Source organism: Aquila chrysaetos, chromosome 5 (assembly GCF_900496995.4).
Source record: "Aquila chrysaetos chrysaetos chromosome 5, bAquChr1.4, whole genome shotgun sequence".
In the NCBI taxonomy this organism is placed as follows: domain Eukaryota; kingdom Metazoa; phylum Chordata; class Aves; order Accipitriformes; family Accipitridae; genus Aquila; species Aquila chrysaetos.
The window spans coordinates 32,829,850-32,854,144 of NC_044008.1; the positions used below are offsets into that span (position 1 = coordinate 32,829,850).

The following is a 24,295-nucleotide window of genomic DNA, read 5'->3' on the forward strand; positions in this document are numbered from 1 at the left end:
CAGATTAGTCATGGATGCTAGTTATATATTAGATGCATATGAACAGCAAATTAGATCTCTGTATTTCCAAAGTGGGTATTCAGAAAGTAGAACTGGCCTGACCACTCACTTGTCTTAACTAACAAATGCTAAGTTATTAATACCACCATCCTTTTCTAGTGACAAAGTACCTGCGACTGCCTTTGAACCAAACACAATTTGTAGTTTGCAGAATCTAGTGAGTTTAGGAAGGAGGTGAAGAGCCAAATTTCATTAGCCCTGGTTACATATATGTCCTTCTTCTGTATACTTTTGCTTCTTCATATAGAAGAGAAAAATTATAAGCACGTGGTTAGCAGGTTATCAAAAAATAGATTTACATTGTCTTTTCCTCAGTTGTCTTCTCAATAATTTCATTGTAAATTAGAGCTCCATTGGTCTAAAGCCACATTTCTTAAAACCTGAAGGTTTAAGGGAGCTTGTTCACTTTGTGAGCACTTTGACTAAGATCAATATTTATACACAGAGAACAGTGTAGTTAAAGATTACACTTTTCCAGGTGGCCTAGATCCTGAAAACGTAGTGTTGAAGGGCTTCTTGCTCAGATATTCCTACCTCTGTCAAGATATGCCATACTTTCTACAAAATAATTAACATTTTGGAACTATTCTTTAAATTATTGTTAATGGAACAGTATTTTTTCTGGTGGTAATTTTCTTTTTAAACAAAAGGAGTGATTAGGTGATGTTACCATTTTGTCTTTTACAAACCCCAAATGGTACAGCAATCTTGTAATCATTCTTAGTAATACTCATGTGAGCTATGGAAAATGCTTTTGCCCTTCATCTTCCATGTTTAACTTCTTAGAAGCACAGCTAAAACTTCCTGTGCCCATTAAACTGTTTGCTCTTACAATCCCCTGTGTCAGTGGACAGAGCAAGTTCTTTCAGATGACTTCTATCTGTTTCCCGTAATAAAAGGGGCAAGATTAGGATCAAAAACGTCTCCTGAGGGATTAAGTATTACACAGAGGTGGTTCATTTTAATTAATTTTCACCGATACAGTTAAACAGAAGCTGTAAACAGTTCCTGCATTACTAAGACTCTAGGATCTGAAACTAATTTATTTGTTTGCTGCACTTTCTTTCACTGCTTGAATCCAATGGTATAGTTTAGGCGTAAGGGGGACACCTGAACTCCTAGGCCTTGTTCATAAACATATCACAATCTTCTTGCATTAATGTCTTAGGAAAGTCACTTAAACATCACTTGCTGTTGGATAATACCATTTACTAGCAAGTGTGCAGCTATCCATTGCTGTTGCACCATTTACTCCATCCTAGACAGGAAGTTACAATAATTTCTGTAAAGCATTGATTTGTAATTAACTTGTGAAGTACTTTGCCGATTTTAATTTAGTAGTTAAAACCTGTTAATTCTTATTAAAACATGGGTGGTTCTTTAGATCTCAAACTAAATTCAATATCTAATTGTTGTCTTCAACTAATCTCTTAAGTCTCTTTTTAACAGTTTCTCCTCTTGTTAAAACGTTGACAGTACAAAAGAAAACCAACTGAGCTTCCTCAGTTTGACCAATTTTACTGTACAGCTTTTGCTAGTTTGTGAAGTTACACCCTTTCAAATTGAGACTGCTTTGACTTAAGCCAGGGCATAATTTCAGGTAAGAAAAACCTTCAAAAGCTCAAACTGTATTTCCAGCACACCCAGATCTTAATATTACGACAGAAATACGCATTTGCAACATATCATAATTTGACTGGTCCACTAGCCAAAACCAGCGTTAACTTTTTATCTTACCTATCTTATTCCTGAGTAAGCACAGGCCAAATTTACTACAAGTATAGCACTTGCTGCTCCCTTGGGAGAAATTAAATTAAATTGCATTTCTATTTCCACATGGTTTCTGATATTTGAAAGGAAGTATACCCAGACTCCCTAGTAGGAAGCAGAGTCAAATAAAAGTCAAGTGACAGAAAAAAACCAAGCAGATACAGTTAAAGAACCCCGGATGTACATAAAAAGTACACAATAGACAGTTCCATGCCAAATCCATCCTGTATAACAAAAATATAATCAATCAGCATAATGTGGGAAATGGTCAGGCTTTTGAGACAGGACAGAGAAAAATTAAAGAATCTAAGATGCAGAGCCACACACTTGTGTCAAGTTTAGAACACCTGCCTGAACACTACAGTGAACGGGTGGAAACAAATTATAAAAAGCAGTCTATCTTACACAGCTACCTAAAAATGTGGTATCTGTAGTATTAAAAAAAGTGCACAAATTATAAAATCAAACCATTTTTAAGATTCTACAATCTATGCCCCAAAACATCAAGTATCTAGAGAAACATATAATAGGTTAAAACTTCAGACATAGTCTTAAATCTCAAGACTTTTAATATCAAGAATTTTAAAATTGATAATGTAATTTGGTTTTTTTTACTACCGGTTCTGTTAGAATCAAGATTTTATATGGCATAATTTAACCTGCTACTAAGTAGAACTTTTGTTTATCTCCAATATGTAGACTTAAATTCAGGAAAAAAATGGATCATAGTCTTCAATTGTGTATTTGTTCTTTTCCTTATACCACCTATAATTAGTGGCAAAGTTAAGAACATAAGAACTGAATTATTGTACACTTTATCAATGAACTATTTATACTTCATTTTCCCCCATTTCTCCCCTCTTTTCTTTTCTGAAACCGGACAATCAATCAGCACATAAAGGAACTCATTTACATGGAACACTATCACACTTGTCTTTGTTGGGTCACCATTTCATGAACAACCCAGGATGTATGGCTGTTGAAGACTGGTGCATATATAGATTTAACAAATAACAGTTCTTATGCAGAGAGCAGTCACAGAGAAAAATAGCTAATCAAAACACATTACAACATTAAATTTTCACTTTTTATAAATGGAGTAAAGATGCTTTTAAATATATTTACAGTTAGAAAAAGGACTCAGGATTACTACAAGTCAAAATTATTTAGAAATTATGAAAGTGAAGTTCATTTAAATTATAACATTATGAACAGAGTCAAATGCCACATTCTACTTAGAATTTGTCTACTCTGCTGTCAGTATTGTCACATCCCTTTAATCACAAACAGGCAAAAATTATGTTAACTTTCTTTAATGCCAAAACAGGCATCACTGCAATGTAAACACTGGCAACGTAACAGTTCAGTTAAAACCACCACAGCTCAGTTTCTAGATCCTAGCTGACTTGTGTTGTATCTGTGGTTAGAAACTGCTTTTCTGTGTCTTATTCCATAAAGAACAGTGAGACTTTTCTGCATTCTTTTTGATTATAAACACATTTGTACCACATTTTTGAGATTATTCTCTAGAGACAGTTGAATCATAGCAAAATCCACTCCATCCTCCCTTCCTTCCAAACCAAATGGCTACTTATTTCCGAAGATACAAAGAGACCTCTTGTTGGCAGTGCTGGGTGGTTTATTCACATAAAATTAAATGAAAATACGTTTCCCATTTAGTGAACTACTGGTAATAGATTATGATTTGTTTGCAAGGAGTTCTGAAATGTGTTAGCATTCATTACATTTTAAATTAGAAACACATTTCATAAAACATCTTGCGATGAGATTTGCTATCATTAAACTGCTTACTTTAAACAGTTTCAGCTCTCTTGTAATCCATTACATCAGTATATTCTGCAAATAGTCCCACCTAAAAATAAAATATAAAAAATAAAGTTGAGAAGCATGTTATTTTTTCTTTTAAAAACTAGTGTATGTTATTCTGAACACCAGCCCTGCCCCAAAAACATTTAAGAACCTTTAAAATGCATCGTTTTACAGATACTAAGATTTGGCCAGGTAACGGCAATGAACAGACATCCTATTTAGTAAGATAAAGCAGAATACATAATAAACAGGTCAGCAGTTATCCATCTGAAATAGCCTATAATTAACATTTGATGTCTAAAAAGTTCAAACAGCAACACCAAGGAATGAGGTATGTATGTTCTCAGATATCACATCAGACTTTCATTTTATGCAACTAACTGTATTTCACAACTAGCATCTTACAAAATAGAACAGTACCATTGTGCCTGTAGAAGTACTGCATTATAAACAGAAAAATACATTACTACAAGAAACCACCAAACATCACAATTGTCAGGGGCTACAAAAATCCATTGTTTTAGCTGTTAAGAAGACATATCATACGTTGGTAATAATTTGGGGCTGGATTCACTACCAAGAAGGTCCATCCAACTTTTACATGGGCTTAAAAATATATTTACTTTGAATGAGAAAGAAAAGAATCACGGGATTTTAAGTGGACTACCTCACTAAAAGGAGCTAAATGGACTTTTGTACTGAACCTGAATCTATAATTTAAAATCTATACATGGATTGTATGTGTGTATCAAAACACTTATTGGTTGTAAACAAAAATGCAAAATCTGTATTCACAAAAATATTTTATTGGTAATTTTACATAATACCAGATGGGATTGTAAATAGTTCTGCTCTGTATCAGTATATTGCTAAGTGCGTAAATGTTGACAGTTTATGCCATAACGTAGGGTACTGAGTTTTTTCATATGATTTATGACATAATATATTCTAATAGGCCAAATCAATATTAAAGAAATTGACTCAGGAACAAGAAATTAATAGTATTGTTATTTCCTTATTCTTGTGCAATATCTGATATTCCTGTAATGAAATGACAAGTGACTACATGACATTAGGTAAATCTGGGGCAAGGAAACAGCACTAAGCGGAAATGAGAACTGCACTTCTGTTATTTTTAAAGCTTTTCCAAACTCTCATATTTCCAAATGTTAGTTTCTGCCAAATGCGTCGTCATCTGAGGTTCAGTATTTGTTACACAACATAGAATACCAGTGTACAGTGACAATGTAGTACTTTACCTGAATTGTAAGGTTAACCAATCAATGCTTAGAATGTGTTTTCTATTTTGCTTGTAAACATTACAATAAGTGTTTTAAGTGTGAAAAAATATTGGTAAAACCATCAACATAATTCAGTAACAGTAATCTAGTAAAATGTGTCAAACATTGGCAAAAATTCATACAAATGTTTTATTTAATAACATTTTTCCTATTTAACCACACCAAGTACCAGCAGGTGTTTTTAAGAAGATAATTATTATGAAAATTCTGTTGCAGCAATAGTTGATTAAGTTGATCTTTGACTTGCATACATATAACTATGTTTCACAATTCTCAAATAATACATATTTAGGCAGCTTGAACTATGTTATAAAAATTTAAATTCAGTACATGCCAATAGTAGAGACTCCAAGAGTTGTGTTAGAATTCACTAAACTAAAAGTGAAAATGGACTTACCAATAACACTGCATAATGAACATTCAAACCACATTTTCATGGCACCTTTACACATGAAGATTAAAAAGTTGGTCTGAAAATGCTTCGTAAGCATTTGTAGATTGCATTTAAATTATTGTTTCTACCACTGCACTTTTTTTCATTTTTTAAAACTGCATAAATTATGTTCCAGTCAACATACCAATTGTGCATGAATAATCTGTCATGAAAATGTGGTAACAGGTGACAGAACTTATGTATTTGCATGTTTTGAAGAGAAGAGACTAAAGAAACTGGAGGAAATAAACTTTAATGAGATTCCCCATTCAGTGATGACGCTTCTCCTCTGGGTGAAGATGACCTGGACATTCCCCTCTCTGTGTTGTCAGAGCTAGAACCACTCTGACTGTGTTGATCTGCAGAAGCAGCACTGGAAGCAGGGGGTGACTTAGTTTTCTCCTTAAAGTCTGTAATTATGACTGTCAGATCTCCAACGGTAACTTCCAAATGCTGAGCGCTACTTCGATCCACATTTTTCAATCTTGGCCTAAATAAAGCAAATAATCATATTAAAAGCACACACATCATCTTATTATCCTGTCTTCCTCCTGCTTTTTAGGAGCTCTGGAGAACATATATGTGTATATAAGACTGCTATGTGCAACATGTAATAAGTAGGAAAACAATGTACCAGGAGTATTTACGATGGAGTGTTTCCTAGTATGTTTTACATTAAAATAGCTGAACAGAACATATTACCTTCTCCTAAGATTATTTAAAAGTTGACCTTATGAATAATGTAACTGTGCAGCAATATGGATGTGTTGCACATGTGACGGTTTTTACTTTCAGATATTAAGTCTTTCTTTTATTGTAGCTACAGAAACTTATACATTTGATCCAGAGAAGCATCCATCTATGCAGCGGCCTTAAGCAACAATTCTAAGTGGAGAATGATGTTCAATAATGAAGACATTGTGTCTGTCTTTTGAATTCAACAGCACAGATAGTGTTAACTTGCAGCAGGTATTACTTAATTTCAAAACCTCACTAGGACTGCTAGTATATAATTTGAACTGGACTTCATGTTCACAGTATAACTCTGGTATTCCTGGCATATGCTGTGATTTAAATTATGCACAGAGCTGAGTATTACACACAGTGTTGACAGGGCAAGTCTCTTCATCTAATATTTCAATTGTCTGATTTTCACAACAAAAAGAACCAAAGAACACTTTGACTTACATTTTGCCATCATATTTTTGCCAGTGACAAGCATAAAGTACTTTCAATTTACTACTTTCCTTTGACTACCGTGAAAAAGTGTCACCAGACAGCTGAATTTATACAAGCGGTTATGAACAGCATAGCTTTATGCATTTAACTGACTCCACAGCTTTCACTAGCTCTAGTTGCAATAAAATAAATTGACATCACGTGTTAGCAGGTGTGCTAACAGCAAAGCCCTAACCTTTACCCTATCATCTGACTTTAAGTAGAATTGGTTCCCAGTCACTTCAGCTGAAACACCTCATGCCTCTCCTCCACTAGAATAGAGATAGGCTTTGACATCTTGTTCCCCTGAGGTTGAAGTAGCACGAATGAAGAATTTAAAAGAAAACTGAAAATCTGCTGCTCTGTAACATGGGAATGGACAGAAATATTCAGCATTATCAACCTGTGTAAGTGCCATGCCTGGAGCTTATTCATCATATTGAGTGTGCGTGCAGATTTTTATGGTTGTTTCCAGCAATAACGTACAAATTTTAAGGCAAAGAGAGAAGGATATCCTTTTCCCAAAGGATACTGAAGAAATCTGCTTAAATTAATCAAGCATTCTTAACTTGCTATCCTATCTAGTCAATCGATTCTGTGAAAAACTGAACTGTTTCAAGCATTACAAAAAAAAAAAGTAGGCTAGTTATTTTAAATAGCAATTCTTAATGCAAATCTCAATACTGGTATTTCAGTCTGAAGTTTTTATTTTAGTTATTTTTTAAATGTTCTCCCTCTTTCCCTACCTCACTTTTGCATTTTTAATATACTATTGCAATTCAACCATCAACATTTCAATTTATAATATTTAATTACCTTAATTAAAACTCACTATGTTAACTTCAAATACTTCATAACTGAAGTACTTCATGAGATAAGCTAGTAAATTTGAGTATTTAAAAAAAAAAAAAAAAAAAGAGAGAGAAAGAAAAAAGAAAGGGAAGGAACATCTCAGTGTCCTTAATCTTAATCATGACTTTCTTAATGACTGTTCTCTCTTGACTCTCAATCTCTCCCTGGTTCTGACCCCGATGATCCTATTTCAGGCACAAGAGAAGCATCTGCTACTTCTCTGCATAACTAATCTGAAAGGATCTTCCTTGGCCGGACTACTTTGGAGTGCTTCCAAATGTGGAAAAAAAAAAAAAAAAGAAAAAAAAAAATCAATAGTTTCTCCCACATTTGATTAGATTATGTCTTGTATACTTCTCAGCTTTTTTGGCACAGCATTCTTGCCACAGTAACTTTATGCTTAGACTGTGATGATTTAGGGGTTAAACCTGCTGCTTTTGTTTTGCAGTTTGCACCCTCCTTCAACCTGATCTTACAGCAAGATCAAGGCTTTTACAACTGCTTGTCTGTACTGTAATATTTCATGTTCTCAGTTCTAAAAGTCCAAGGTTTCCTTCAGCATCCCAGATGTAGCACAGAGATTTTTATCACCAGGTAATATACATGCCTTATCCTGTCAAATTAATTTATACCCTAGTTCAGCCTTTCGAAGTTTATTCCAGTTCTGCAAGGATCGCAATAACCATGTTACTTTCCCACTCTTCTGCAGTCTGGTACTTGTTCTCTCCCTCTATTATTTCACATGAAAACTAGTCACTCTTGCCCCCTCTTTTCCAGGGATTAGTATCACCCATTTGCCTATCTACAGTTTTGTATGGTCTGAGAAATACATCTGTAACCCTTAACAAAAACACCCAAGTCTTTCTCTCTGTATTCAGCTGGTCTCCATCTTCTGGTCAAAATTACAAATTGCAGATTTTCTTCACATTTAATAGGCATCCTAAACCAGTGAAACTTCACACACATATTTAGCCTTATTGTTGAGTTTGCCACAGCACTTACAAAGCAGTAAAATCGCAGAACGTTTTGTGATTTTCTTTTCTAAATTACGTTTTACCAATACTGCAAAAGTTTCTAAAATTTTTACCTGGTTTTCTTATGACTGTTCTTTTTGCTTGTTGCTTCCTTTTCACTTTTTTCCTTTTCTACTTTGTCTTTTTTCTCTTTCTTTGATTGTGTAGGGGGCACGAATTGCTGAGGAACCTGTTGTGCAACCAGCTGAGAGACAGGTCGAGGTTTCCTGTGTGCACATATATATAGACACGCATAATGCTTAGACTTTACAAGTCTCAAACTCTCTACATTTCAGTTATTAACATTAACAATCACTATAAAAAGAAATCTTGCTAAAACTTATCTTGCTGCTAATAATTCATTAAAACAGCATACCGAATTTAAACCCATTACAGCCTTTTGTTTCACTTACCTGCATTATCAACAAACGAGATTTTTTTTTTTTTTTTTTTTTTTGAGGATTTAGAGACAAGACTTTGCAATGTGCCCTCTTCTCCCAGTTGTCATATCCAGACAGAGACTTACATGGAGTGAACTCCAAAAGATGAAGCTTCCAGAGGGAATACTTTACCACCCACTGCCAGCCCCCTCAAATGATGAAGGGGTCTGGTTTGAGAGTACTCAAATACAGAAGTATACAATCTATACCACAAAAAGGAAAAAGCTGACCTTTCAGGCATCAGAGCTAAAGCCACTGTTGGCCTTATAGAGTAAAACTTAAGTGTTGACCGGAAAAAAATATACCGCACTAATATTTGCAGGATATAGCTGTCAGAACATACACACTTTAAAAGCTGGCAACAGAAACTTCCTACCACATTCTATCGGTACACACAGCACAGGTTTCATTTCCAAGTTCTGATCCAAACTAAAAACCAGGGTGAGAAGAGGAACAGCAGGCAAAAGAATTTCCACAGTTTATTATTTTTACATTTTTCTCAAATATTATTTTGAAATGGCTTCATTTTTATTTTCTTTTGTACTGGAATACAATGATTCTAATTTGAAATGAAACATTTTACTCTTTCCAATGCAAGTGTATTTCTTTATTTTGAGATTTTGGACTTAAGAAATTTCAAGTCATGACATATAAAAAGGAAGGTTCTGTGATTCTATTAAGACTTTGAAGATGCAATTTCTTCTCCAAAAGAATGTTTACCCTGCCAGGTTCTTGGGTTTTGTTAGTTGGGTTGTGTTGTTGGGGTTTTTTAAGTAGAAAAAGCACAAATTATATACACTGTGATACTCTGAAAATACAAAGCAGTTATTAAAGCAAGAGAAGCTATCAGATCTTACGCATATTTATTTATCCCAACCTACAGGATCACACTAGCAGCACTTCTTGCTTAGGTGAACTGACGAGTAAAATAACAAAAGCAGAAAATCAAGGCAGCTCCCATTAGCTAGTCAGATTTTCAGTAATGATTGCAATAGTTCATGTTACAGAGTGAAAGCCAAGTTACAAGAATCCATAAAGTGTGGGAAAGGCAGTTAATATAAACCAGCTGAGATTTCATGAGTCTTCACAGCAAGTTCTTAATGAATTAAAGTAAAAATAAAGACTATTAAAAACATCAACACAATAGAACTGTGGGGTAAAAACAAGACTACTGCGTACCCACTCATGAACTAAGCCCACGCTAACTCATGGAGAGACAAAGATCGGCAATGAATCACTTCGTGAAAACTACCCAGCTTATATCAACTGGCAAGTATATGACTACATGCTTTTCAGGAGAGCATTGCAACTAGGACCTTGGAAAACACACAGTATATAGAGTCCAAAGTGACTCAATGGACTGCAATTGTTTACATAAAGAGTACACAGGACACTTTTAAGAAATCTTGTCTCAGAACTGTTTTCACCTTTTGTCATGCTAGTTCATAATGAAGCAAGAACCACCAAGGTGTAATTGATGCACAAGCTCATCATTTCAGGTGGAAAACTCTTGTGATATATAAACAAAACTGGTAATCTGTCTTGAATTGAAGATTGCTCCAGGAGATAGGGATAGAGGGAGTTAACATTTCTAGTTAATGGCCAAGTGACAATCCCGGCATTACTACACAGTGACCTGAGAGCATAATCTGACATGTTACTTATGAAGTAAGACAGCAGTGAACTTCTCAACGCAGAATTAATTATTGCCCAGGGCTGTGGACAACACCATGATCATGGAAACTTGTTAAAAAGGGGTAGAGAGTGGGAAAAAATTCTAAAATTCTTAGCCAACTATTTTAGGAGTTCTCAATTTGCAACAATTTCAATTCCTGAGGACAAACTAGATAATATCTATTAGAGTACAGCTGGGAAATTAAGCTTAGAACTAGGTCCTAGGTTTAGAACTTCTTTTTCTAATACCATAAAATGAATGAGACTGAAAAAAAAGATCTTTGCCACAAGGAACAGAAGTCAGTTAGGACAAAAAAAAAAAAAAAAACACAGAGAAATCATGTTTGGGAAGATGCACTAAAAATGAATCAAGAAGTTCTACGTGGTTTTGCAGTGACAAGGAATTCCACTCAGTTATTTCATTCCTCCCAATTAAACATCCATCTTTTCATTGTCAATAATTTCTATAGCTATCAGTTATATCAACTTTCTAAAATTTATTATCTGCTTTGTCACTTCCAGATTTCTTAAATGAGGCATTCAGTGTTCTCTATTAAAAATTTGAGAAAAAAATAAATTCACATCTCTCAACACTAAGAGTGTCTGTCAAGCGTTCAATTTTTTTTTTCCCAGGTACTCAAAAGGGGCTACTGAACTGCAACCAAGCACTTTACAAGCCATGCAGGCTTCAGGAGATAACTTTACCACTCATGAAGCTTTACCCTGATAGAATTGTTCATGATTTAGCGGTAGCTGAATCATGTCATTCAAGCATGAAGGAATTCATACAGAGAAGGCTTTCTTGCAAGGAAGATAAATGTAAGAAAAACTATTCCTGTAACTGGAAATTGATTTTGATGATTTGCCAAAATATAACATTTTAAATTACTGGTTTTCTAAACCAGTTAGTTAAAGACTCCTTGTAATAGGCTGCTACAGATTAAGTATATACAGACAACATTAACACCGCCTTTTATTTCATTAATATATTTATGGTAATTTGCTTTTTGAGCATATTCAAGAGCACCTGAGCTAACTGGTGTTTAGAAAGAAGCTCTATAAGCTTCTGCATTATGATTACAAGCATTTTTGCCTCTACTACTGGGAGTGACTTTACAACTGAACAATCCAGAACTACAGGCAGAAACATTCATAAATACAATACACATTGCTTAGTCAGACCCTCAAAATTTTGCATTTTTATCTAGTAATTTCACTTCAGTCATTTTAAGTCGAACACTAATCAAGAGAAGCATACACAATTACAAAAGATAAGAGCGATCAATTCTTTCCAACAGAGGTGAACTTTATGGCTTGGGCCCTAAGCACTGCAGCCATATCAACAAACTGATTTGCTGAGCTTCCAAAAGATCACTGGGGATCACAGCTCCACATATTATGCCTTTCCTTCTCTATCACTTAGTTTTCTTTTTCAGCCAGTGTTAGCTTTCTTCTAAGTTAACATCAGCTGCACTTCTACCTACATTTCTATTCCAACCTCATCCATTTGACTTTATTAATTATCTAATTCCAATGTTGTTTTCAAGGTCCTACATACACTCATACACTTCACAATCTCCTTATTTTTTAAAGGAAAACTAACATTTTTTAATTTTTTTTTAATCCAACAGACAGTAATACAAACATTCAAGGATACAGTTTTTGTCTTCCCTACAATTCTCATTAATGCTAAATGACAAGGATGTCATCATTTTAACTCTATTCTTGTTGCAGGATATGACTACATTTTATCTCACAGGATTTGATCTAGCTGCTGGTTTAGAGGGTATATTTACAGATGCTGCAGAGACTTGTCTATTTAGCTTTTGTGTGCAGAAACTCATTCAACGCTGATGCTCTCAAAGGGAGCAAATATTAATACTGAGAAGGATGAACTAGTTTTCGTTGCTGGCATTCTTAAAAAGAAAAAGCTTTATAGCATAGCAATTTACATGCCTAGAGATGAAAAATACTCATTCAAGAATACACACAGTGCACTAGACCAAATGATATCCGGAACTTTTGCCCTGAGTCATCTCCCTTTCCCAGAGCTCACCACAATACCTTACTGCTCATAAGTCATTTTGGACATCTCACAGCAGTACATGCTTCCTTAATTTCCCTCACCTGGTATTCAACAATCAACAATCATCTACGTAAAAAGAATTTTGACCAATTTGATATGGTGAATAACTTGGTCTCATTACAACAAAGCGGGTCCATTTTGAAAACAGAAATTAAAAAAACAACAACAAAAAAATCTATGTACAATACTACTGATAAAAATATGCTGCAGAAGTACAGTAAACCCTCAGTTGCCTGAGTTGTGCATCAAACATGCAGACAACCAAACTGGCATAATGCTGAGGCATCTTGGGGTCTGGCTGAATTTATTTCATTTATACAGAGCACAACTACATTTGCACAGTGCTGCTTCTACAGCCATCATGAGTCCATGAAGCAGTCTAATGTCTCCTGCACTACTCAGAGTATAAGCTCAAATTCTGACAGACCTGAGCTACTTATCTGTCAAACCAGCTCTAGGGTCCATCCGCTACAGTCTGGAAACAAAGAGCATGATGTGGACAACAACGACAGTTTTTCCATGAACCAACCGCAAATCTACCGACATCTCAACTGAGTCCTTCGTCAGCATGATGCACCCCTGTGTCCAGGGTTCAGAGAAGATCCATCCATTCGGTGCTGCATATCCTGAACATGCAGAGCCAACCAAGTAAGACTGCCGAGCAGCACACAGTGCAGCCAAGCAAGTAAGACTGCTGAGAAGCACAGCGCAGAGACATCAACAGTCCAACAGAGCAGCGAACACCTTACCTTTGATTCAGTGTGAGCCATGCTGGACTTGGACTGCTCCACACAGAACCAGTACCCATATCCTCCCAGTACCCACAGGTCGCAAAACATAACCTATGCTTTTCTATAAGAAAGCTAGATGCTATAATTAAATCTCAGTGCTGAATACATACATCTTTTCAACCTGTTGTGGGAAAACATCTATAACGCACAGTTTACAGAGTTCAGATATTCTGAAGAATAGGAAACATTCTCAAAGGCACACTCTTTCTTGAAGCTAAGTAGTATTAAAATTACGATTTCCCAATCTTAACAGAACAGGTCTAAATTAAGGAAATTCTGTCACCTCAGCTTTCAATCAAGCTGAAAGATGTTCTTCAACAGATAACCTGGATCCAGAATAATATCTGACAAGCAGAGCTTCCATTCTAATATGACCCTTTCCTTCCCTTTCCTCTTTTCAAATCCATCCACCTCTTGGCTTCAATTCAGACAAAAAGCCCTTGCTGGAGGCTTATCCTGTCTGGAGTGGCAAATTACCTATTTTGTAAAGCAAGTACCACATACAACATAACTAAAAACTTTTAGAATACCACATGCTAAGCCAGGTATTTAAGTCTGCTGTTGAGCTCTGGTCACTTTACTTGCCACATTTTTCCTTCAATAACTACAGCAATATTCTAGTCCAGTTTTACTCACCTATCAATGAGCTGATACAATTCTGTTTTCAAATTCCTCTTACTCCCTGGTTTCCTATGAAATTATACACATCTTGCCCCATCCTAGAAGTCAGGAAGGAATTGCCTGTGAAACCCTATTTGTACAGAAGGATATTATGTCGTAGCTGCCCAATATGGTATTGACCTATTTTTGGTTCATGGACTCGAGTATCTCTTCCAGATACTAAGAAGCTACCTTTTGAACAACAGAAGGATTCAGTGAAACAGACAATATGTTCACACTGTCAAACAGAACAGGTAACTATTATACACCAGGAAACATTTATTCATCAGAACAATTCAAGCTTTCAGGCTGATCAGCAGTTATCTTATCTCCTATCGTATTTTCATTCCCAGAAAAGACCAACTCCTGAGGAAAACAAAGCCTGTGGTATTTCTTCAAAATTCTTCACCTGCTTTTATGTAGAGTACCTACACGGTATCCCTTACGTTCCATAATTTCAACTTTGCACATGAATTTTCTCCTTTCCTCTACTGTAAAAGATCATCATTTCTTAAAAAAAAAAAAAAAAAAGGTTTCAGAGACTTAAAGAGGTTTTATTCAAAGGCACCCCTAATCCTTAAGCAGTACCATTTATCTAAACTTCTCTTCCCTGCAGGGAAACACTGACCTTTTGTTCAAGAGATCAGATTCAATCCTCAAGAAAGGAGAGGTTAGAAATATTTGGAACAGAAACCTCACTGATTTTGCCTTGCCCCTGGTCACAGAACTCTTTCCTCAAAAATGAAAAATCCACATTATTCTTTAAATACAAAGTATTCTTTCCTTTCAGGTGATTCAGGAGGATGGAATAAATGCTTCCAAGTTAATGGAAGTTCCCAAATCTTCTACTCCTTGTTGCTTTAAGGCCCTCACTGCACAGGACTCAAGTAATGAGTCTAGCATGGTTTTGAACATCAGCTTCATTCACACTTCTGCAACCTGTTCTGTCCCACCAGCAAGGCATGGTAGAACTCATTCTTTGGAAACCAGTAATCTAGTCAGTCAGTGCCCTGAATTTCACTCTCCAGAGTTTTCCAAGAATTATCAAAATTGCTATTGCCAAAAGGCCTTACAAGCAGTAACTAATCCATTTATACAAGTCATCTTTGGTCAAACTTGCAAAGCTGATTGCTAAAGAATAGGATCAGTACAAAAAAAAAAAAAGAAGAAGAAATGCTTTGGCCTTTACAAACTCCACACACAGGTTTTTTATGATGCCTCCTTGGGAAAGTCTTGGGGCTTATTCCAAAAGTTGCATTATGAACACAGGGTATGCTGATACACTACGGATTAAACCCAGAACACTTGTGTCAGTTCTTACTAAGGTAGTAGAAACTCTAAAAATCAAAGTCAGGTATTCCCAATTAAGTATCTTCAGGCAATGCATACAAGAACAAGCTCAGTCAGCTTCTAGGAAAAAATACATAGAACTAATCACTAGGCATTGAAGTCAGTCAGTTCCTCAAACCACTGCAAGTTTTCCTGTATTCCACTTTCTTCTTCATTTACTACTTATGAAGGACAACTGCTTAAAAAGAAACCTTCCCAGAATTACACACTTCTGACAGTCACAAAGGAATATGACTACTAGTGCATCATCATGACAATGCCTCCACTGTCTGATTAATACCACTTTCATTTTTCCTTCTATCTTTATATATACAAGCTTCTGCAACTTCTACTTTAAGTCATGCTGAAATTCAGCTTGTTCCTATTTGGATAGCTACAAATTTTTGTTCAAGCACTCATCCTTACTTTAATTACAGAAGCTTTTCTTTCATTTACCTATAATTACACTGCTTGCTTCTTTTGACAGCTCTGTTGTTTCCCAACTTCTGTATAAAATGTGTCCCATGGATCTTTAGAAATACAAGTAAAGTATCATGGATCAGCTGATTTGCAGTAACCATCTATGTGCACTCTTAAGCCACTGCAAATGCTTGGCAACTTTGGACAGAAAACAATTTTACTGTGGAGCCTCCCTGCAGGCAGTTCTGACAACAAGGTGATGCACAGAAACGTGTTACATTACTGTAACAATTCAAACAGTATTAAAATGTTAAGACGTTTTTCAAAATTACTGCCAAATGCAAGTAAAGCATTTAACTCGTTCTTCTCAAATTCAAAACTAGTTCCTTCCCCACAGGCTGACCTTCTACTCAAGTAACTATATGATACTTCAAAGATTAATCACTTCCTATGTTTTTCGCAAACCCACCATATCCACTCGTATTCATACTTAAAATCTTGGTTTTGACCCAAACTATACACTCTTCTACACTATCCCCAGTATGATGACATCTGATTTTTAAGGTATTCAACCATGCTAGAAGGTTCAGACACATCAAATACAGATTTACACTGCCTACAAGACTGATAAATAAGTTGGATACCTGAAAACAGCATACAACTTACAGTAATAAATACCATGTTATAGAAATACTGTTACCATGATGCAACTAATTTCTACTTTAATTGTGCCTTGTTGTCCTCCCTCCAACCCACCTCTTTTGGGGGGGGGGGGGTGTCTGTCTTCTTTTTGAAATGCAAGCTTTTAGAAGCTGCTATCAAACTCTTCTAAGCTTACTCTGCACCAAATTTAAAATTTCTCACTTCATGGCAAACCTACAAAAGTTGTGTGTATTTTGTTCACCTAGAAGTTACCATAGATTTACACCGTTATGAAAGAAATGGTATTCCTCCCTCTCTAGTGCCCTGCAGACTTGCCTATCTCCTTTCCATCTACTACTGTGGGGCTTCTGTGTCTGACCGAGCTGACTGAGTTAAGATACTCAGTATTTTTTTTCAAATGGAATTCTAATTTCAATCATGTACTAGTACTCCTCCTCCACCAGCTTTTGCTATTCCCTCATCCAGCAAGGATTTCAGAAATGCCTTGTTAACATGCCCGAGTTTTTCCAACCTTCAATTCTTTTAGAATTTGGTAGCAAATTTAATTCTTGTGACATGAGGTGGACTGAAAGTCTTTAGTTGTCTGTATTTTGTAGTGCATTGCCACTGGAAATAAGAGTAATCCCTGATAAAGGAGGACAGACCTTGGAATTAATTCAATTTAGTCATCTCCTTATAGCTTCAGCCTTTATGCAGAAAATAACAGGATGGGAGCCATTTCCAATGACAATTTTTTAAAGTGTGCTACCCATTTGCTAACAGCAAACGTATTTTACTTCAGACAAGTCAATACATTCTTGGAAAATTCATAGCATAATTTTTAGTACTTCATCTTGAATACAGACCTACATTTTGGATATCTGTACTTAGAAATGCATGCTGTTGTGTTACTCAGTATTCTGTATCGCTCCTTTGCTTCTTGATTTTTGTATTTTATCATATATTCCTCACCTCCGGCCAACACAAACAAAGCCAACCTCATGATGATTATGACTGTCTCTTCATCTAAATCATATCAAATCTTACCATTAGATACCTCATCAAATAGTTTTGTAAATATCCCTTCCTAAATATCACTTGGCTGGATAATTTCACAAAGCTGTTAAAAGACTCTCGTACACTGGCTAGTCTGAAATTCTGCAAAACTACATTAAAACCAACTGAAACAGTTTAAAACACTTCCACGAGTGTTTTCAGAATGCATTTGCAAGACAGTATGAGACCTGATGTGTCAGCTCACCAAGAAAAACCACACATGCTCATTCCACAGAGCTGTGCATCTAATAAGCCTACAGACCACCCTGCTCAACACTTCTCGGAACTGTCACCAAAACTGAAAAGACAAACTCCTGTAAAGCTAATATTAGAATAAGTACTTGTTCATTTTTTCTTAAATAATTCCACTTTAAGTAATTCAATTAACAATATGCCATTGTGAACTAAACAAAACTATTGGAAGAAATAAGGTTAGGTTTAACCAAACCATGATAAAAATCTTGTTTTGCTGATGCTTGTATCATACAGATCTTTTAGAAGTCTAAACAGAATACAGTTAAGTGCACTAAAATCTTGTTGAGAACAAAGTTGAATCATTCAAATCCTACTCTATTCTTTCATTACTAGACTGGATCATTTCCCAATACAAATGTACAGGCTTTAAATATCTTATAATTTATTTGAAGATCATTTTCCACTCACGTCTATCCTAAATATTAATGTCTCAAGAAGCTAATAGAAATCTGATATCCACAGTAATACTCTAATCTCCACTTTTCTAGTTCACAGTCATTACTGAAATCTCAAGAAAAGCTTATCTTTGCATACTTTCAACTTCATCATCATATTCTTGCTAGTCCCTACTCAAATCTCCTTCACCACATGTCCTCATTTCTCTAACTACTAAGGTCCACATTTTCAAATATATCTTAACACAGTAATTAGAGCAATTAATTTAAAAATAAAAAGTTGTTCCTAATCTCCAAAGCAAGTAGATGTATACAGGGAGTCAGCTGGAAAGATGCGTGATTCTACAGTAAACAGCTTTTTAAACAAACATACAAAAAGAAGGAGATGAAAAAGCGGTTTTAGGTAGAAGATTTCCTAAGTGAAAGACTACTCCTGTAACACATATTATTAGAAGAATATCTTCACTTAGGTATGAAAGTTTTGAGCAATTCTTATGGCATTTATTTCAGTAACTTTTACAGGGTACAGCTATAGTTAAATATTATAGCAATATTATAGTATGATACACTTTCTGCATGTTTTCAAAAAGACATTAATTATGCAAAGTTCTAACTGTAACTTTGTAATAAGAGCTTAGACAGCTTTTTACTCTGAAGATCACAGTACAGGTTACAACCAGCAGCTTTGGAATGTGACTTTTCCATGATGGACTCATGATGTAGATTTAGATGCCAGAAGGTCTAAATGGCTCCAGAATGAAATATATATTTCAAATTCAGTTTCTGTAACAAGTAACACAGTACCTTGAACTAGAAGTTACTAAGTAAATAAACTTTCCTCCCACCCACTAGTCAATTCTTTTTAATAGTTATATCCCTCCCTCCACCCTCATATACTGATAACAAGTTACTTTATGAATATCAAGTAATTAACACTCCCACTTCCTCAGACATGTTTTCTCTCTTTTTCAGAAGTCTTTCTGCAAAACAGGCTACAATGACACTACTGATTTTTGCATCTATGCACCTTCCAGAGTTTCTCTTCCCTCCACTGTAACTGGCTTTAATAATAGCAAATGTAAGCAACTTCACCTAAACAGAGGGAAAAATTAAACATATACACAGCTACCCCTGACTTCCTTGTTTTAAGCTGACCTCTGCCTGCAAAGATCTTAACTTCAAAGAGACTGCTTTTTTTTTTTTTAAAGACTAGGAATCCATGAAAAATGTTGGAATGCCAAGGCCTATATTTATATAGACATTGCAGTGATGTTGACGGCTTTAAAAAAATAAATGGAACCAAATTTAATTTAGCATCATAATCTTGTTATCATGGCTTACAAATGCACAGGTGAAGAATTTCCTAAGAGTCAAGAAATTGTTACTTAAATTCTTTATAATATAGAAAGAAATCAATAGAACCGAGACACACATACATGCATTAAGTCATCGCAATAACTGTCCTCATGTAATACTGCAGACAGTCAACAGTCAATTTGACACAGAGTGAATGGCAGAATCTTATTAAACTTCAACTGAGAAGGCAAAAATTTAAGCCTTACATTTTAGGCCATTCATTCCAGTTTATGCACAAATCTGTATCGTTGAAGTGCAAGTCTGTGCAATCTGGCTGTACAGAAGCCAAGAAAAAAATTCCCTGTGTTTACATTACCAATTTGCCTATCTTTTTTACTGATCTTTGTGCCTCAAGAAGACAGTGAATTTTTCAAGTGCTAGTTTAACAGTAAACATTTAAAGCATGAAATATCTTTCAAACTTCAGTAGTGGAGGACTACTTTTGTCAAATGCAAAACACTCATTCCCAAATAATTAGAGAGAATTGTCACGTGTTTCTATACCCAAAACAGCTTTTAATATATCCTTCCACGTATGTGCAATTAGATATGTGAAATTAGGCAATTTTTCAACTAACGTAACATTTTATTTTTTTCTAGATTTGATACATAAGCAAAATATACTTTTTTAAAATCACATTTATCTCTTAATGGACTGTCACATCTACTCCACAAGCTCTTTGTGCAGCACCTTATGCAACAAGAGCTTCTAGGTTCTGCCAAAATACCAAGGAAACAATATTCCAGAATAAAGGAAACTGCTTTTTCAACTTCACTAAAAACCCAGCACGAACACTTGTTCCACTACCATTGCTGATTTTTGTGATCAAGCACAACCAGACCACAACTTACCTCCTAATACCAAAGAAAGAAAAAAGAAAAAAAAAAAAAAAAGATTCATTTCTGCATAAGCACATCAGTGGTATTATTTAAAGCAAACAGGAAATTATCAGGAACACTGTGTATAGTAAGTAATATTGCAAACACTGTGGCAAATTAGATCTTGCAAATTGTGGTCTACACAGAAGCTAGCAGTTCATGTAATGACGCCAATCCTGATTTTTAGCAGCTGAAATCACATTATGAAAAGCAAAAAATATTTCCTATTACCCATTCTTGTAATGCAAGTGCAATAGTTGCTAGCAATTAAGTTAAATATCACTAGCAGGAGAAGCAGTCTTTGGATTCTGACACAGATCAGCTCACCCTCCCTCAGTCGTCAGTGCTCTATTAAGCTATTCATAGAATAAAAACTATCAGATTAAACTACGTTTAGCTTGCCATGTCACATGAATATGCTCACACTAATCACCACACAAAGCCATCTCGAGAGAAACTAGTCTTTATTTCTACATGGAAGCAGTTAATGATTAAATGCATCTTCAACATCGATAATTTATGTTGTTATCCAAAATTATTTTTTCTCATTACCATCACTTCTGTCATATCCTAGGCATTACACTTCCTCCGCAAATAATACAACTGAGTAATTATGACAGTGCAAACAATGGAGCTAGTGGTCTGTATGGGAAAACATAATATAGATCCATACGCATATTGCACAGTAACAATGCAATTCCTACACATCCTACGTATATTTGATTTCTAACTTTCAGCCAGCTCTGATTTCCAGTGCTTTCATATTCCTAGCTGTTTTACAGCATGAATAATTTACTTGGAATTCATCCATTCAGTGCATTTCTAGCAATTCTGTCTTTCAATAAAAGCTGATTCAATTAGAATAGACTTACAAGACCCATATGGTTTTATCAGTCACTGTATAAATGTGCAGAAAACTACCCCTTGAGGCAGTGTCCCTATTTAATCATTCCCTTAAAGGGAATGCCCTATTTTCCAGATGACATTTAACAGATGAGGCCACCAAGCCTTCTGAAGACAACTGGTACACTGCACAACAGTCTGCCCTAAGAAGAAATATCCATATCAGGACCTTTAGAAAGCCAAAATTCATCTTCACGGATAGTTTTTAAAGCAGCCATCAAATGTTACTTTTCCAACAACCCGTTTTAAGGCTTCAACCTCTCTCGCACACTGTTACTAGAAATTCTTCCCCATATGCCACAAACTGTGGTTCACCGATGCTCAGCGTGACAGCTGTATTGAAAATATCCTGTCTGAGAAACAGAATATGGGTATCAACCAATTTATGTTTCCTAGATGACAATGTGCTACATATGAGCAGGGGTCAGAAAGCTCAATTTCCTTAACATCCCCTGAGGAGGCAGTATTTGGGAGTCTGCAGAGAAGGCAGCGGTTACAGTCTTTTAGACCCCCAGATCCTTGGGATTCATGGGGAAGTGACCTCTCCCAACTTCCAATCCCACAAAGGATTGGATCCTTCAGGCTGCTCCTGTCCCCTTCCTGTAGAAACTGTGATGCTTCTTGCACCTATGCAAAAAAACACACGCAAAACATGAGGTTCATACTGATGCAGCAGCACAGTTATTGTTGCACAAAACAGGGTGAACACTTGGCACAGCTAGCTTTGTGACCAAACAGGAAGGAGCTTGCTTCTGACCTATCTTACTTGTTCTGCACTGCGGGTGTGATCTTCCCAGAAGGATGCAGCATTCTAGAAACTTCTTCCATTCAGAGCCAGCTTCGCAAAGATGTCCACCTTAAGTGGGGGAAAAGACTACACACTTTCCCTAAAAAATCAAGTCTCCATAATGCTCTTCAGAAAAGATGTATATTAATAGAAAAAGATGCCACATAATCATCAGCCCTCACCTTTCCTTTTTCCGTTCTTATTCAATTACAGAACTTCTAACTCATGACCCCAATCACAGAATTCAATGATATCTGTAAGGAACACCTTCCCTTTCACTGAATGTGTCAAACCAACTTTTTTCAGCTTTTAGAGTTAGGAACCCTATTTTTAAAGTAAATTTTAAACCCCCCCTCATTCACACATTTTTTTCTACCAAGCACTGTCATTTGAACTGTGCAGTTCAGATAAAAGTACATTCAAGTATTATGGAAAAGTTTAAAGATAAGTCCCAAATTTCCAGTAAGTTAGAATGGGAAAATTTTCAATTGTTCATTTCCTCCCCACCCCCAACTCCTAAGAAAACAAGAAAAGACTTGTAGCAGACATCAAGGTCATGTCTTGTAGTCTTCAATCTGACTTCTGATGGAAAGTTTGCCAGCCGAAAGCCTACCAACAACATTCTGCAGCTGAACTCTCCAAGTTCAAGCCTGCTCTACATCAACGTACCACATACCAGTGGAATGCACTTCAGAGAGAACAGACAATCCTCAGGATCTCTCTGTCCTACTTAAACCAGGATAAGCTACTGCATGAAAGCATAAAAAATGAACACTTAATATTTTGTTCCACTAGCCTACTTTGAAAGTGTTTTGTAGATGACTGTATCAGCCAACAAGCGAAGACATCATTTGATAGTGAGAAAATTTTCTGCAAAGCACACTGTCCTAACCTGACTTTCAAGATGAAACGCACAGACACTTCTGTCAAGTTTTAAACAGGAACAGGCATAATGGGCTGTCACAACAGTAAAGGAAAAATTGTTATAAAAAGCCATGGGGCAGAAGATGCAACTTCTCATCACTCTACAGGTGATACAAGAGCTGTCTTCTTACCAGCTAGACTCCTCTTTTAACATACTTAATCTTACTGTAGGTGTTTATTCAAATCCCAGTAGCTTCTAGTCCAGGACAGCTAATAATTTTCCCTAGAAAAGACACAGTGAGCAAGAATACCACTGGTGGCACTAAAACCAAAGATGACATTTTCACTTAAAAAAAACCAAAACAAAACCCCAAAAAGCAACAGCTAAAGACATCGAAACATGCACTACTTATGCCCCAAAGGAAAGTACTTCATCATGGAAATAGAAAGAAAGAAGTATACCCATTATCAAACACAGAAAGAAAGCAAATACCAGATGGCATAAAGGCTTCTTTGCGTCAGTCACCACACAAAAGTTTCATTCCATATAAGCAAATTAAAAAAGGGGATATGAGTACAAGTTAGAATAAGAAACAGACCGGGCTACTGAATGTTATATGGCAGTCAACAGCATCTAATGAAATTCACCCTTGGAAACAAATTGTTTAGAGAACCACAGCAAGATGGAAGAAGTCATCAAGCACTGCAGAAGAGAAAAGGGAAAAAAAGAAAAGAGAAATCACAAGATGGGCAAATAAAAACGCAGGAAGTAGTAGATGACTCAGCCTAAGTCAAATTTCAGAAAGATACTAGAAACTATTTAACAATTGGGAGCATTAAAGGATAAAGCCAATTGGCTTGACACAGTCTAGTTTCTCTCTCTAATGAACTAACTGTCCTAGTGCCTAGGAGAAAAGCAATGCATGTTCCAAGTCTTGACTTGGGTAGGATGCAATCAAAAATACATTCTCCCACTCAAGCTAGACTATGACTGGGACAAAATTGTGCAGAACGAAGTTCAAATTTTAGGGTTTGTTTGTTTGTTTTTAATAGTTCTTAACCACCAGCTGTAGATGTAGGATAGCATTTATAGTGAGGTTCTACAGGTATACTATTTAATATTCTTAATCATGCTCTGGACAAAGGAATAGAATGAGCAAATAGCACCAGGCTGAGAGGTGGTGAGAACTATCTGCCAAGACCATCCTGAGTTAAGATGACTCAAAAATGAAAATGATGAAATCCAAGAAAGACAGCATAAAGCACCACAGGCCCCACAACT

The 24,295-nt window shown here is 35.8% G+C and overlaps 1 protein-coding gene across 1 annotated transcript in view; it reads right to left on the bottom strand.

The window, feature by feature from the left end:
- Positions 1 to 4,446: 4,446 nt before the first annotated feature.
- The window catches only part of YAF2 (YY1 associated factor 2), a 28,026-nt gene continuing 8,177 nt past the window's right edge, over positions 4,447 to 24,295 (bottom strand). The window contains exons 3-4 of the mRNA XM_030013328.2: positions 8,552 to 8,704; positions 4,447 to 5,884 (exon numbers count right to left, since the gene is read on the bottom strand). Of these exons, the coding sequence (XP_029869188.1) occupies positions 5,647 to 5,884; positions 8,552 to 8,704 (391 nt within the window). The 3' untranslated portion in view covers positions 4,447 to 5,646. The remainder of the gene's footprint in view (positions 5,885 to 8,551; positions 8,705 to 24,295) is intronic.